The sequence below is a fragment of the Perognathus longimembris genome, chromosome 6 (genome assembly GCF_023159225.1).
Source record: "Perognathus longimembris pacificus isolate PPM17 chromosome 6, ASM2315922v1, whole genome shotgun sequence".
Lineage (NCBI taxonomy): Eukaryota > Metazoa > Chordata > Mammalia > Rodentia > Heteromyidae > Perognathus > Perognathus longimembris.
In genome coordinates this window covers 67,257,390-67,274,649 of record NC_063166.1, presented here as the reverse complement: position 1 = coordinate 67,274,649, position 17,260 = coordinate 67,257,390, and the positions used below count along the sequence as shown (strand labels likewise).

The following is a 17,260-nucleotide window of genomic DNA, read 5'->3' as shown; positions in this document are numbered from 1 at the left end:
AAAATGTTTCTAGAAAGTGGTGCTGTAGCTCAAGTGGTAAAGTGCTAGCCTTGAGCAAAAGAGCTCAGGGGCAGCACCCAGGCCCTGAGTTCAAACCCCATGACCAACAAAGAAGAAAGAAAAAGTTTCTAACAAAATGTTAAATATTGACAGTACCCGAACCAATGTCTAGGAACCTACCACCCAGAAAAACATACAAAATAATCTACCAGATCAGAGAAACTGCAAAAGGGTGAAAAAATATCCACATCAGAGTATATAATAAAGGGAAAGATCTTAAAATCTTTCTGGGAAAGGCCATAGGAAAGTGGAGAGAGTAAATACAAAAGATCAAATATAATATAGTATCAGATTTCACTAGCCAACAGTGAACATGACTTTTTCTTTTAAAATTAAAAAAGTAAAATAAGGGGCTGGGGATATAGCCTAGTGGCAAGAGTGCCTGCCTCGGATACACGAGGCCCTAGGTTCGATTCCCCAACACCACATATACAGAAAACGGCCAGAAGCGGCGCTGTGGCTCAAGTGGCAGAGTGCTAGCCTTGAGCGGGAAGAAGCCAGGGACAGTGCTCAGGCCCTGAGTCCAAGGCCCAGGACTGGCCAAAAAAAAAAAAAAAAAAAAGTAAAATAAATAAACAAACAAACAAAAACACCCTTTAAAAAAAAAGTGAGCCAGCCAGGTGGTCAGGAGGTTGAGATCAGAGGATCCCAGTTCAAAGCCAGCCCAGGCAGGAAAGTCCATGAGACTCACCTCCAATTAGCCACTCAAAAACTGAAAGTGGAGGGCTGGGGATATGGCCTAGTGGCAAGAGAGCTTGTCTTGTATACATGAGGCCCTGGGTTCGATTCCCCAGCACCACATATACAGAAAATGGCCAGAAGTGGCGCTGTGGCTCAACTGGCAGAGTGCTAGCCTTGAGCAAAAGGAAGCCAGGGACAGGGCTCAGGCCCTGAGTCCAAGGCCCAGGACTGGCCAAAAAATAAATAAATAAATAAACTAAAAAAAAAAAAAAAAACTGAAAGTGGAGCTGTGGCTCAAAGTGTTAGTGTGTTAAACTTGAGCAAAAGAACTCAGAGAGAAAGGCTAAGGCTCTGAGTTCAAGCCTCGAGACCTCCCCCGCCCCCCAAAAAAGAAGTGTATACATTTTGGAAGTTTCTCAGAACTATGCTCCATGGAAAACAAATCTTGCTGTCAAATGTCCAATGCTATATACTTATTTCTATTTGGACACTAAAAATTTCTATGCTGAACTAATTCAATTTAAAAATAATCTTCTTGGACTGAGACTAAGAGGTTTTGAGTTCAAGTCCCAGTACCAATGAAAAATTAAAAACTGCACTTTTTATGTGTTTCTCTACTAATGTATTCAATATATATTTATTCAGTACTAGTATAGTCAAAATCAAAATAAAACAGTCTCTGCCCTTAACACCTACCCAGGAAAGATAATAAAAATAAATCACCTAGATTACATATTGACTGTACACATGTGGTAAGTAAAGTTCAGGCAGGAAGAAAATATTAGAGGTCAGAGAATGCACTTCCAAAGAAATTACATTAAGTGTTAGTTATTAAACAGACCCAGCCAGGTGCTGGTGGCTCACACTTGTAATCCTAGCTATTCAGGAGGCTGAGACCTAAAGATCATGGTTCAAAGCCAGCCCAGGCAAAAAAGTCCATGAGACTCTTATCTCCAATTAACCACCAGAAAGCCAGAAGTGGAGCTGCAGTTCATTTGGTAGAGCACTAACATAAGCAAAAAGAGATCAGGGATAGTGCCCAAGCCCAAAGTCCAAGCCCCAAGACTGACAATAAATAAAAATAAACGAAGACCCATAACCAGGAAAAAGTAGTAGGAAAAGAATGTGAAATGGCAAAGCCTAAAACTGGAAGAATTTTAAGAAATTTAAAGGACTGGAAGATGGGTAATGTGATCAAGCAAGATTCAGATTTTTTTTTTTTTTTGCCAGTCCTAGGCCTTGGACTCAGAGCCTGAGCACTGTCCCTGGCTTCTTTTTGCTCAAGGCTAGCACTCTGCCACTTGAGCCACAGCGCCACTTCTGGCTGTCTTCTATATCTGTGGTGCTGGGGAATCGAACCCAGGGCTTCATGTATACGAGGCAAGCATTCTTGCCACTAGGCCATATTCCCAGCCCAAGATTCAGATTTTTAAATAAATACTATGGAAAACTGCAGCAACTATCAAACAAAAACGTCTTCTTCTGGCTGGTGTGTGGATTATTAAAAGGAGCAAAGCGCTATCAGATAAGGGAGCAACACAAAAGCAGCAGACCACGGAGGAGTTATTTCAGTACCCACAATATGAAAAGATAGTTTACACTACAATGACACTGGAAATGGAGACAATTCTTCACCCACCCACTCAAAAAATAGTTGAAGTTTTAAAAAGAAGAGTTGTTGGGACAGAATATCATCCCAAACAAAATCAGGCAGAAAGTAAGGAGCTTGGCTCAGGTTGTAGAGTGCTTACCAATCAAGGCCCTGAGCATATTCTCTGTACCACAGAAAAAAACAAATGATTAATCATCTTTATGTCAAAAGAGAAAATTAATGATTAGTTGATAATTGAAGGCATATCTTTTTTTTTTTTTTTTTGGCCAATCCTGAGACTTGAACCCAAGGCCTGGGTGCTATTCCTGAGCTTGTTTTGCTCAAGGCTACCATTCTACTACTTGAGCCACACCTCCACTTCTGGCTTTTTTGGAGATTAATTGGAGATGCATCTCATGAACTTTCTTGCCATGGCTGGCTTTGAGCTGTGATCCTCAGATCTCAGCCTCCTGAATAGCTAGGATTACAGACATGAGCCACCAGCACCCAGCTAAAGGCATGTATTTCTAAACCCATTTTACTACCACTGAATCAGGATAGTATCTTTCAGGAGAGGAAAAATACCTTATTTTGTTTTTTATTCCTCTCCCAACTCATGATGCAGCCAGAATTTGTTCTTTCTTTTTTTTTTTTTTTTTTTTTGGCCAGTCCTGGGCCTTGGACTCAGGGCCTGAGCACTGTCCCTGGCTTCTTCCTGCTCAAGGCTAGCACTCTGCCACTTGAGCCACAGCGCCGCTTCTGGCCGTTTTCTGTATATGTGGTGCTGGGGAATCGAACCTAGGGCCTCGTGTATCCGAGGCAGGCACTCTTGCCACTAGGCTATATCCCCAGCCCCAGAATTTGTTCTTTCTGAACACTGAGCATGATAAGTATGTTTATCAAACATCTGAGAACTGACCTACTTTAAAGCTTTCAAGCCTCCTCTAACTTGTCCCCCATGTGTCAAAAACACATCTGACTCTGATCATATAAAATAACATTTATCAAAATGAAAAACAAAAATAAGTCCAAAACAACCAAATATATGACTTTGGGCCACTAATATCTTCTCAGTCGAGGTCATTAGTATAAGAACTGGGAACATATTAATGCTTCAAAAGCATACTAGGAAGAAAGAATATGCTGACTATCTACATTAGGGTTAGCACTCAAACATCAGTTTCCATCTTTTCTTTCAGAGTTAGCTAAGCCGGAAGAAGAAACTTTCTCAGACTAAACAAATCACTCTAAAATCTGCATCTAAAGTCTAATCTGAAGAATTGAGATATCAGATTGTTTCCCTGCTGGCTAAATCAAAGAAAAGCTTAAGCACAATCCCAATAAGACAGATTATGCACAATCTTCTTTTGCCTGGAACTCTGATGCTTTAAAAAGAAAAGGAAATCATACTCAACAGAAGTGTTTATATAAGCTTTTTGTTTTAAAAATATATACCACTGGCTAGGGATACGGCCTAGTGGCAAGAGTGTTTGCCTCAAAAATATATACCACTTTAGAAACCCTGAAATCTTCAATCTGCTCCTGCCTATAAGCTACCACAAAATCATTCCCAACTGTTACCATATGACCTTTTAACATTTTATTTGCACAGGACTCCCACTGTCAGGAGGTAGAGGGGCAAAAAGCAGCTCTTCTTTTGAAGGCATAATAATATTAGACTGGTCAGGACCCTGAAAACGAGTTCACTCTTCTCCCTCAGGGAGCTAGGATACAACAACAATGGAATAGATCTTCTTTCAGATAGGTCTAGATGTCCCTGGAGAATTAAATAAGAACATTTCATCATCGAAAAGATCAAAGTCTCCAAAAAAATTAGTACAAATAAGCCAGCAGTGATGGCTCAGACCTGTAATCCTAGCTACTCAGGAGGCTGAGATCTGAGGGCCATGGTTTGAAGCCAGCCCAGGCAGAAAAGTCCCCAGAAGACTCTTATTTCTAATGAACCACTCAAAAACTGGAAGTAGAGCTATGGCTCAAAGTAGTAGAGTGCTAGCCTTGGGCAAAAAAGCTCAGGAACATAGCCCAGGCCCTGAATTCAAGGCCCATGACCAACAACAACAACAAAAAAAAATCAGTATAATTAACAAGAGCAAATGGCACTGCTGTAACTGGCATTCTCTACTGCCAAATGCACAAGACCAGGAAATAAAATATCATATACACAACTTACTTTTCCCACTTCATGGTCTAGGTACAAGAATGGAAACGTAGCTCGCAACTGGTGGCTCTCACCTGGCCTGTAATCCTAGCTTCTCAGAAGACTATTATCTGAGGCTCATGGTTCAAAGACACGCCAGGCAGAGGCGGTTAAGTCCATGCATGAAACTCTTATCTCCAATGAATTACCAAAAAGCCATGTGGAGTTGTGGTTCAAGTGGTAAAAGTACTAGCCTTGAGCAAAAAAGTTCAGGGACAGTAGTACCCCAGCCAAGTTCAAGTTCTAGGACCAGCACATTCACATACACACACATACATACATACACACACACACATACACACACACACACCCAAGAGCATATGTTTGGTAAGATTTATACACACTACAAAAGACTTTGTCTAAAGATGTCTACAGTTTAAATTAAAAAATCATTTTTTCTAAAAATAACAATTGGTAAAGTCTGGAACTCTATAATAAACAATAGTAACGTATTTTTAAACTAACTAAAATGTTTAAGTGTTCTAATGTTGTTGTTTTTTTTCTATATATGTGGTGCTGGGGAATCGAACCCAGGGCTTCATGTATGTGAGACAAGCTCTCTTGCCACTAGGCCATATTCCCAGTCCCCTCCCCCCCCCTTTTTTTTAAGGTAGTAGAGTTTGAATTCTGGGCCTCACAACTCACTTGGCTTGCTTGGTTTGTACAACAGCATTTGAGCCATGCTTGCAGCCCAGCTTTTTGTTGGTTATTTTGAAAACAGAGTCACATAGACTTTTCTGCCCAGGATGGCTTCAAACCTTAGTCCTTTAGATATCAGCCTCCAAAGTATACCAAAGTGTGATACAAAGGATAATGAATGATCAAAGGGAAAGTGCTAGGACAGCAGTTCAGAGTTCAGAGACAAAGGCAGAGCAGGAGAGTGCCATGACCTAATCTGCATTTTAAAAAGACTACTATATACCTATCAATAATCAAAATAAATTCTGGTATTGCTTTTGAGATGACAGGCTCTACATTTCTAAATCCAGGCTAACTCCATTTGTTCTTTCCTTCTTGCTATTTAATGGTTATATAAATAGTTCTGAAAATTGCTGGTGAATGTGGAGTTGTGCATAAAATTTTAATTGTAGCCATTTAAATAACATTGTAAAAATGGAACAATTACCTCCTTCACTTCTCTCTAGCTCTTTTCTCCTTTCTTAATTTGCAAACTGTTGCTTTTAATAGAATGATACTTAAAGTGTGATTTTTTTTTAACATTGTAAGGTCAGGCATGATGAGCATGTGACTACAATCCCAGCATTCAGGAGGCAAAGGCTGGAGGATTAACAGTTTTGAGGCCAGGCTAGGCTACAAAGATAGACTGCCTCAACAACAAAACCCAAGTATATTCTATACATTAGCCATGTTTTAATCCTGGCTACTGCGGTGGTTGAGATTTGGAGTACTGAGGTATTTTTTTAAGCCAGAACAAGCAGAAAAATTTACAAGATGCTTTGTCCATCCATAACCAAGGCTAGTGACTGGTATCTGTCATATCAGCTGGAGGGAAGATCCAGACAGCCTGGCAAGAAAATCCATGAGACTTCATCTCCAGTAAGGGAAGCTGGATAAGAGGACACACACCTGTGATCCCAGCAATGCATGAAACCTAAAGCAGGTAGGAATATTTGCAAGTCATTCCATACATAAGCTTTTACCTAATACGAGTGAAAAGTTAGGCAAGGACAATGTCAAAAGATCTCACTCTACCATGAAAACAAAGGAGGAAAATGTGAGTTAAATAATCAGTGTCTTCTGCTTCTTATAGGATCAAATCTTAGTCAAACTAGCCCCTATGTAAAGCATACCACCTTCACTGAAAAGTTGCTCTGGGCCACAATCTAAAACAGTATACACCATCTAGGGAGCTAAAACACAAAGGAGCCAGGCACCAGTGATTCTAGGATTCTAGCTACTCAGCAAGTCAAAGGTTGACCAGGCAAGAAAGTCCATGACTCTTACCTCCAATTAACCACCAGAAAACCAGAAATGGAGCTGTGGCTTAAAGTGGTAGAGCACTAGCCTTGAGTAAAAGAGCTCAGGGACAGTACCCAGACCCTGAGTTCAAGTCCAACAACCAACAATAATAATAATAATATGATAAAATAAAAAACACAAAGGAAACTAGAAATAATCAAGGCTCCTGCACTCAGTGCTTTAATCTGTATTTAATTCTACAGTAAGGGCCTGGCACTCAAAAACATCAAAGCAATGCCATGAAGAATAACAAAGAAAGCAAGAGAACTGTTTTGCATTATGTAAGATTAAAAAGACAAAATAACCAAATGTAATGCTTGAATTTTAATTGGACACAGGTTCTAAAAAGTAAATCATAAAATATGGGATGTAATACCTACATTTGGGAGGAGACAGAAGGATTATGAGTTCAAAATCATCCTGGGCTATGAGAGAAAAATACTTCCCATGATTAGACAGGAAAATCTGTGCAGCTTTTTGAATAGCTAGGATTATAAGTGTGAGCCACTGGTACCCAGTAAAATATTCTTAAGATGTATAAAATACTGAAAAGCTAAGTGTTATATGTGTACCTGTTAACTCTTCCAAATGGTCCTGAAAAGAAACACATACATATGTAGAGAAGGATAAAGTAAATGTGAGAAACTTTTAATGATTAGTAAATCTAGGTAAATGTTAGAGGGATAGTGAATATACTATCTTCAGAGGGACAGATGGCTGTAATCCCAGCTACTCAAAGAGACCAAGTCAGGAGAATTCAAGGCCAGTTCAGAAAAGGTAGCAAGACTAAAAAATGTAATCCTAGGTACTCAGGTGACTGAGATATGAAGATGGAGGTTTGAAGAAAGCTCAAGTAAAAAAGCCCTCAAGACTTTACTTCCAATTCAACCAGTAAAAAAGCTAAACTGGAGGTATGGTTCCAATGGCAGAGTGCTAACCCATGTGTAGAAAAAGCCAAGCAATAGCATAAGACTGAATTCAAGCCCCATGACACCACTAAATAAACCAACAGGCTGGAAGCATAGTTCAAGAGAAGCTAGCATGCACAAGGCCCTAAATTCAACACCCACCCCCCGCAAAGACAATATATTAGAACTAAAGTGGCAAAGACATAATAAGTATGATTCACTGTTTCCAAATTCACTGTTTCCAAATATATGGTACTTTCACTTCCTGTTGCATTTTGCTTTTTTTTTCCTTCCATCTCTATTGCTTAAGATATACACATAGATAATTCTATCAAAGCTACCTCAACAAATATAAATGATTTAGGAAAAGTTCCATCAAAATTTCAAGCAGTATTTATGGACATGTCAAACAGAAGGAAAATAAAGTACAAGAATGTAGCTGGTACTCACCAATTCATTCATTAAATCACATTTACTGAGGGCAACTTAGCATCTATCTAGTACCATAGACATTGAATTAAGAAACGTGGACTTCAAAGTCTAATTGGAGGAACCAGACAAGCAAACCATTAATCCAAAAGAACACAGAGTATTAGAGAAGTAGTGCTTATAGACACACAAGGCCAGGGAGCAACATGCTAGGAAGGATAAGCAACACAAACCAAAAGCAATGTGGCAATGTATGGAGCTCATCTGCAACCAATACACCTCAGATACAGGCTGCAGACTTAACAGAACACTTCTCTCTGTACAGTAGGTTGATACAGTGGCATTTCCACAAAATATGTTAAAACTTAAAAAAAAAGAAATGTAATTTAGTTCAAACATTTGTTAAGCATGGACCATGCCCAGAATCAAGTTACAAACACAAAATACAGTTCTTTTTTTCTTTTGTAGGTCATGGGGCTTGAACTCAGGGCCTGGGTACTGTCCCTGAGTCCAAAGCTAGCTCTCTACCACTTTGAGCCTCAGTACCACTTCAGGTTTTCTGGTGATTAAACACAGCCCCACCTCATGAATTTTTTGTGTATATACATATGCATATATAGGGGGGCCCTTGTATCCCATAGCCAAGTGCTCTATCTCTGAGGTATCTCTCCCACTGGAGATTTGATTCAAAAACACACTAGATTCCATTAAAAATACAAAATATTAGAGATAAAAATACAGAAAATAGCAAAGACATCTGAAAGTGAAACATATTGGGGCTGGGATATAGCTCAGTGGTACAAGACTGCCTAGCAAGTACCAGGTCCTGAGTTTAACCATTAGCCCCACAAAAACAAAACAAAACACCATGCACAATGGCACAAACCTGTAATCCCAGTTACTTGGGAAGCTAAGCTAGAAGGATCATTAAGTCCTAGAATTTGAGATCAGCCTGAGCACCACATTACAACCATACCTCAAAACAAAAAATGTGGGACTGAGGATGTGGCTTAGTGGTAGAAGTGTTTGCCTAGCATGCATGGAGCCCTGGGTTCAATTCCTTAATACCACATAAACAGAAAAAGCTGGAAGTGGTGCTATGGCTCAAGTGGTAGAGTGTTAGCTAGCATTGAGTAAAAGAAGCACTGAGACAGTGCTCAGGCCCTGAGTTCAAGCTCCAGGACAGGCCAAAAAAAAAAAAATTTATATATATATAGCAGAACATAGGATCATCACAAAATTTTCATTTCCCTTCAATCAACAAATCATCATGCTTAAACTGGGGGAGAAGGTTGGCAAACTAAGCCCTATGTCAATTCTAATGATCTGTTTTTGTAACAATCCATAAACTTCTTCAATTTTTCTTTATAAATAAAATAAACACTTATTTGTTGGAACATGATCTTGTCCACTTGTGTATGTGATTTCTCTCTGGCTGATCTCCTGCTACAGTGACAAAGTTGAGCAGTTGTGAGATAGTAGGTCCACAAAACCTGAAATAATTCATTTTCTTGCCCTTTATAGAAAAAGTTGGTAGAGCCATGGTCCAAAAATGGTAGAAAAATAGTTTGCTTGTTCCATTTCAGTCCTATTTAAGCTTAAATATGAACCCCACCTCTTTCTTTGCAATTAGTGTCATTTACTAAAGTTCGCATTTCAGGTATTTTCAATAGAGTATGTATTACTTAAGCTGCCCAGTAATTTATCCTTCACAATATTACAATCAAAATCCTAATAAAGGTACATTTGCAATTATCCCCACATATACTTATCTTTCAATTCTATACAATCTACAATGACATAGGAAAGCAGAGCTGAATACAAATACAGCTGGTATGACTGATTCCTAATACCTATTCACGTTAGAATATATCAAAGTACCATTCAGTACCAACATCATCAATGTTACCTGACTGCATAGTAGAAAAACAAACTCATGGGCACATTCCAAACTTGCCAGGTGATTATTTCTTCAAGTTTTTAAGAGCTGCTACACTAAAACAGAGTTGTATGACTTACCTTGAGTGTGAAAAGGCTGATTCGGCCAGGCAACTTATAAAACAGCCCCTCTCCTCCTCTTGAATTGGAATGTAGCATGGCATTGAGGCATGCAAGAGGCGATGTCCCACTATAAAACACAAAAGGATAGATAAGGGCCACATAAATCCATATGATTACTCAAAAACTCAATTCTATCAACTCTTTATTGGTGGGGAGAAAGGGGTGCCATAATATGGCTTGAACTCAGGGCCTCAAGCCCTTAACACTCTTACTTAGCTAACTTTCTTACTTAAAGGTGATGCTCTACCACTGGAGCAACACTTCCACTTCTGGCCTTTTGCTGGTTAATTGGAAATAAAGACAAATCTGTTTGTCTGCCAGAGCTAGCTCCGGTGATCCTAAGATCTCAGTCACCTGAATAGGTAGGAATACAGACAGGCATGAGCCACCAGCATCTGGCTCTACCAACTCATTTTTAAATAAAAAAACAAGATTAAGGTAAACAACTAAAATTCATACAAATCATACTCCAAGAAGTTTGAGTTACATGTTATAATACTCAAAATACATATCTAGCTTTTCTGTAATGCTTTCTGACAATGTGAATAAAATTCCCAAGGTATTTAGAAAAACCACAGTTTTCAAGATATATGAAAATTTTAAACTTGTATCTTAATAAATTTTATCATTAAAAGAAAATTGAGGGGCTGGGGATATAGCCTAGTGGCAAGAGTGCCTGCCTCGGATACACGAGGCCCTAGGTTCGATTCCCCAGCACCACATATACAGAAAACGGCCAGAAGCGGCGCTGTGGCTCAAGTGGCAGAGTGCTAGCCTTGAGCGGGAAGAAGCCAGGGACAGTGCTCAGGCCCTGAGTCCAAGGCCCAGGACTGGCCAAAAAAAAAAAAAAAAAAGAAAATTGAGTACTTCCTATTCTCTAAATTTCAACCTACATTCAAACTCAGAAACACACACACATATATGTATATATAAGGTATATATGTATATATATACCTAATAAATATATACATACATATATATAGTTTTTTGGCAGTATGAATATTTAATTAAACTCAAGGCCTTATGCTTGCTAGGTATAAGTCCTATCACTTGAGCGATACCTCTAGCCCTTTGTACTCTTGTTATTTTTGTAATAGGCTATCAAATTTATGCCCAGGGTCGTATTTAGGCTTCCTGAATAGCTGGGGCTACAGAATTGACCACCACCACACATACCTTACTTTTTTTTTTAACTGTTTGTTTATGTTTTAGTGGTCTTTTTGACACTGAGGATTGAACCCAGGACCTTGCACTTGCTAGACAAGCACTTACTGAGCTACATCCTAGCCCCTCATGAACTCTTTAAATCCTGGGCTGGCCTAGAACTATGATTCTCAAAATCTCTGTCTCCCAAGTTGCTAGGATTACAGAAATAAGCAACTGTGGTTAGTTTGCCATATAAATTAATAAACACAAAGGCCACAATATCAGTAGTGCTGTCCCAATAAAACAAGCACTTCCATTTTTTCAAAGTATTTTCTATACAAAAGGAAAAAGAATCCATTTGCTTTTTGTCTGCTGGCAAAATGAAGTTTGTCAAATGGTACAGATTTAGTACCCAGTAAACTAAAAGGATGGCATATAGGAGAGTTTCATAGTCCCTGCCACAACAGTGGGTCACAAAAGAATAACTCAGTGGAAAAAAAAAACCAAAAAACTACTTACTAAGTCCTGAAACAGAAGTTATCAAAAATAGACAAATGCTTACTGTGGCATTAGCATGTTAAGTGTGAGGATACACCTGTGTACCTTACTTTCCTTCTACTTACCATATTAAAAAGATAAAAATATCTTAAGTAAAGGCTCTATATTTTTTAGAACTAGAGGCCCTAATTTGTAGTGTTAAAAATAAATTCTGGGGATGGGAATGTGACCTAGTGTAGAATGCTTGCCTAGCATGCATGAAGCCCTGGGTTCGATTCTCAGTACCACATATACAGAAAAAGCTGGAAGTGGCACTGTGGCTCAAGTGATAGAGTGCTAGCTAGCCTTGAGCAAAAAGAGGCCAGGGACAGTGCTCAGGCCCTGAGTTCAAGCCCAGGACTGGCAAAAATAAATAAATAAATAAATACATTCTAAGCTAGGTGCCAGTGGCTCACACCTATAATCCCAGATAGATACTCAGAAGGCTGAGATCTGAGGATGGTAATTCTGAGCCAGTCTAGGCAGTTAAGTCCCTGACACTCTTATCTCCAATTAGTCACAGAGTAAAAGACCTTTCACCAAGCACCAATCTCTAAAAGAAAGCCGGTACAGATTTTGGAGCATCAACCAGGTGGTGCTGGCATCCCTGCTACAGAGGAACAGCCAGCATACTGGCTGGGCTATCCTGTGACTCCTATCCACTAGACCTCTCCACAAATGACAGAACTGCTCACTCATTACCAGCCACCATGACTGTACAATTCCTACAAGAGCAAGAAACAGAAACAAGTTAAGCTTCTCAATTCCATCTGTCTCAAAGGGGCTAATTTACCTTCTATAGGCATAGTGGTCCAACAGCAGTGTAGACAGCAGCATGAGGGAAACAACCCATGGAAACAAAATAAAGCACAGTTATAACATTGTACAGTATGTATGTACATACAAACCAAATAAATGTGATCTAGACAATCCTAACCTGCCCTTCGAGTGAGCAACTTTTAACTCTAAATTCAAGCAGCAACAGCTTAACTAGCAAAAAACAGTGTTTGGTCTGAGTTTCAAAAAAAGGACCCTGTTGAACTCTCCCCCATCCTCTTTAAAATAATAAAAGTAAAAATAAATTTAAAAGTTTAGGATAGGAAGAGAGAAAAATTAAGGTACCAGTTTAGATTAACGAAATTTCTTGTGCCTTTTTTCCTTTCTTTCTTTTTTTTTAATGGTCCTGGGCTTGAACTCTGTGTTTAGAGGCTGTCCCTGAGCTCCTTTTCACTCAAGGCTAAGACTCTACCACTTGAGACACAGCACCACTTTTGGCTTTTCTATGATTAATTGGAGATGAGTCTCATAGACTTTCCAGCCCAGGATGGCTTTGAACAGCGATCCTCAGATCTCAGGGCCTTCTGTGTTTCTAACTTATTTTTTTAGGAAAACCTCTCCCACAAGAAAATAATGAGCAAGATCATTCCAAAATTTAGTATATTCATATGAGTTGGGGGAGGAGGGACTAGCCATTAAATTTTATGCCAATGAGACCATCCTTGTTTGATCCAAAAGGATTTCAGTGATTACAGAACAAAGGATAGTTTTAGACATAGGAGTTTATGTAGTCCTGCTTTTTCTCTACTACTGAAACTTAAAAAATAGAATACAAGACACACACACACACACACACACACACACACACACACACACACACACACACACACACACACACACCTCTTGGGCAAGATCCAGGGGTATCCTCTGATAGAAATAAATGAATGTTCACCTATTTTACCCTTCATTAAGGACACACCTGGGACATGGAGAGTACAACACTACCACAGACACAGAAACAGGCGAATTACTCAAATTACTGCATAACTACAAAAAAACACAAGTCCTCTGAAACTTCAGGTTAGGCAACAAGAGTAATACAAACCTCATTTCCTTGAGTCCTTCTGCCTCTATAACTTGCAGAATCTGTTTTGGTGTCATTGGAGCATCTGAGTAGTTTTCTAATACCTAAAGAAACATAAATGTCCCAATTTCAATTTGGAATTTCTATTTATAACCACAATCTATATCATGAGTTATAGCTTTATTAGGAGCTACCACTACGAGTTTTTCCAGTTCAAAGTCCTTCAGAGCTAAAGGCATGGCTCAATGGCAGAGCACACTTGCCTAGCATGTTGTGAAACCCTGGGTTTTTTGTCCCTAGCACCTCACACAAAAAGTAGCAAACTTAAAACTTTAGGGGTAGTAATGTGGCTCAAGTGGTAGAGTGCTAGCCTTGAGCAAAAGAAACTCAGAGAAAGTGCCCAGGTCAAGCCCCAGGAGTTCAAGCGCCAGGAAAAAAAAACTACTTCAGAAAACAAATTATAGCCAGGTATAGTAGTACGCATCTGTAATCTCAGGAGGCAGAGGCAAGCAGATTGAGTTCAGGCCAACCCTAGGCTACAGAGCAAGCCTGTATCTCAAAATTAAAATTTAGACACATGTGCAATATACTGAAAGTTACTGAAATTACATGAAATGTTCTAATTCTCAATTCTAAAGACATATCTTTTTTGTTTTTTTTTTGGCCATTCCTGGGCCTTGAACTCAGGGCCTGAGCACTGTCCCTGGCTTCTTCCCGCTCAAGGCTAGCACTCTGCCACTTGAGCCACAGTGCCACTTCTGGCCGTTTTCTGTATATGTGGTGCTGGGGAATCGAACCCAGGAACTCATGTATACAAGGCAAGCACTCTTGCCACTAGGCCATATCCCCAGCCCTAAAGACACATATCTTTTTTTTTTTTTTTTTTGGCCAGTCCTGGGCCTTGGACTCATGGCCTGAGCACTGTCCCTGGCTTCTTCCCGCTCAAGGCTAGCACTCTGCCACTTGAGCCACAGCGCCGCTTCTGGCCGTTTTCTGTATATGTGGTACTGGGGAATCGAACCTAGGGCCTCGTGTATCCGAGGCAGGCACTCTTGCCACTAGGCTATATCCCCAGACACATATCTTAACTCACACATTAGTGTATCTAAGACCTGGTACAATTCTAGTAATTGCTTAATTTGATGTTGTTAATATGGCTCAATTACAGAATATTTACTGTTACACAATAAATTCAGAGTGTCTTTCCCAAGGATGTTTGATTAGTATCCATATTTTTAAACAGGGTTCTTTGCCACTGTTGTGAAATCTATGTTAACTGCCACAGCACATTTTGCCATTTGAACATGTGATTGTAAAACAAAAATGAGAAACAGAATGTGCCATTTATGCTAACTTATCTGTAACTAAGTTACCTCAGCATAATCTTAGCAAGCAAATGCATTCGCTCACTTTAAGAAGTTGTTTTAAGGGCTGGGAATGTGGCTTAATGGTGAGTGCTTGCCTAATATGCATGAAGCCGAGTTCAATTCCTCAGTACCATATAGACAGAAAAAGCTGAAAGTGGCACTGTGACTCAAGTGCTAGCCTTGAGCAAAAGAAGCTCAGGAGGGGCTGGGGATATGGCCTTGTGGCAAGAGTACTTGCCTCGTGTACATGAGGCACTGGGTTCAATTCCCCAACACCACATATACAGAAAATGGCCAGACGTGGCGCTGTGGCTCAAGTGGCAGAGTGCTAGCCTTGAGCAAAAAAAAAGAAGCCAGGGACAGTGCTCAGGCCCTGAGTCCAAGCCCCAGGACTGGCCAAAAAAAATCTCAGGAACAGTGCCCAGGTCCTGAACTCAAGCCCCTGGACTGGTTTAAAAAAAAGTTGTTTTAAACTAGGTACCAGTGGCTCATGCCTGTAATTCTCTCTATAAAGAAGGAGGATATCTAAGAATTGTGGTTTGAAATCAGCCTGAGCAGAAAGTCTGTGAGACTCTTATCTCAAAAACAAACAAACAAACAAAAAAAAAACCCACTTCCAAAAAGCCAAAAGTGGAGGTGTGGCTCAAGTAATAAGAGTGCCTTGAACAAAAGCAGCTCAGGGACAGCTCCCAGGCTCTGAGTGCAACCCCCAGGACAGGAACACACACACCCAAAGTTATTTTAGAAATGTTATTCTCCGGCTGGGTGCCTGTATGTAATCTTAGCTATTCAGGAGGCTGAGATCCTAGCATCACCTTTTGAAGCCAGCTGGGGCAGTCCATGACACTCTTATCTCCAATTACCTACCAGAAAATTGGTGCTGTGGTTCAAAGTGTTAAAACACTAGCCTTGAGCAAAAGACCTCAGTGTCCAGGCCCTGAGTTCAAGACCCATGACCAACAACAACAAAAAAAAAATGTTATTGTTCTAAGGAAGGAAACATACACTATCACCATTGTATTCTGAATATCTGTGTATGCAGTTGTTGAGGTTACTCCAACAATCTTAACAACCACAACCAAGCATGCTCTATCACCAATAAAATAGTAAGCAGTGTCTAAAAGAATTGCTCTGAAGGAGCTCTCTATGGAAGAACATGAGCCAGTTACTACTGGGAATATGGCCTAGTGGAAGTCAAGGTTTAAAGAAGCAAGTGCTGAAATAAAACTATTCCTCATGTCCTATTTCCTTAGTCTTCTCAATTTTTCCATTTCCTTTTTCTTTTTCTTTTCTTTTCTTTCTTTCTTTCTTTTTTTTTTTTTTTTTTTTTTTGGTTGGTCATGGGGCTTTTTTGTTGTTGTTGGAGCCTGGGAGCTGTCCCTGAGTTCTTTTCTCATGGCTAGTGCTCTACAACTTTGAGCCACAGGACCACTTCTGGTTTTCTGGTGGTTAATTAGAGAAAGGTAAGTCTCATGGCCTTACCTGCCCAACCTGGCTTCGAACCTAGATCCTCAGATCTCAGCCTCCTGAGTAGCAAGAATTACAGGCATGAGTCACTAGCACCTGGCAGTATTTATATTTTCCTTGGATACATCTCTCATGGTGCCAACCACTACTTCAATTCCAATAAATTTCCACCTCTATCCCTGACTGCTTCCCAGGCATCTGATTTAACTAGTCAGTTCCACACAGGACATAGTCCCTGGTCTATTCTTAATTCATCTCAACTCTTAATTCATTTCCCCTCCAGGCTCATTCCTCTCCCTATATGTCCTACCTTGGTTGGCAGCCTTTTCTAATCACCTAATTCGGAAAGACAGGTGGCATCCTTCACTCTTATGGCTGTGGGCCCATAGCTAGTAGTTTCTTACCTGACACAAAATAGTCTCTTCACAAATATCCTTGAGACCAGCTCTGTTTTCCTCAAACCCATTTTTACTCGGCTGTCATCTTTCATTCAACAAATAACAGAGAACACCTACTCTGTGGCAGGCACAATTCTAGGATTTCCCAGTAAATGAGTCAAAATCCCTGCTCTGGCAGAATCACAGGCAACAGCCCAGCAAAATGAATCTACCTTCATCGCTTTCTTGATTTACAATCCTTCGACAGCTCTCTAGTCACACACAACAAAAGCTGAAGCTTCCCGAGTCTACCAGCCCACTGAAGCACAGACCATAGAACCAGACAAGCCTGAATTCAAATTCTAACCTTCTGAATTGAGGTAAAATGCCTGAGCCTAAATTCCCCGTCCTTTTAAAAGGGCACTCATGTCTGTCTGCCTCTCAAGAGTTGTCTAGAGATGGCATCTGTCAGGGCCTATGGTGCTTCCTGAAGGTGCACAATGGTCTGATATACAAGGCCCCACAATCTGGTTCCTGCCTGACTGCCACACTGATAAATCTACAAATGTTCTGTCCC

At 40.0% G+C, this 17,260-nt stretch overlaps 1 protein-coding gene across 1 annotated transcript in view; it reads right to left on the bottom strand.

The window, feature by feature from the left end:
• Asxl1 (ASXL transcriptional regulator 1) overlaps window positions 1–17,260 on the bottom strand; it is a 50,945-nt gene that overhangs the window by 25,752 nt on the left and 7,933 nt on the right. Inside the window, exons 2-4 of the mRNA XM_048348998.1 lie at window positions 13,494–13,576; window positions 12,405–12,407; window positions 9,887–9,995 (exon numbers count right to left, since the gene is read on the bottom strand). Coding sequence (XP_048204955.1) covers window positions 9,887–9,995; window positions 12,405–12,407; window positions 13,494–13,576 — 195 coding nt within the window. The remainder of the gene's footprint in view (window positions 1–9,886; window positions 9,996–12,404; window positions 12,408–13,493; window positions 13,577–17,260) is intronic.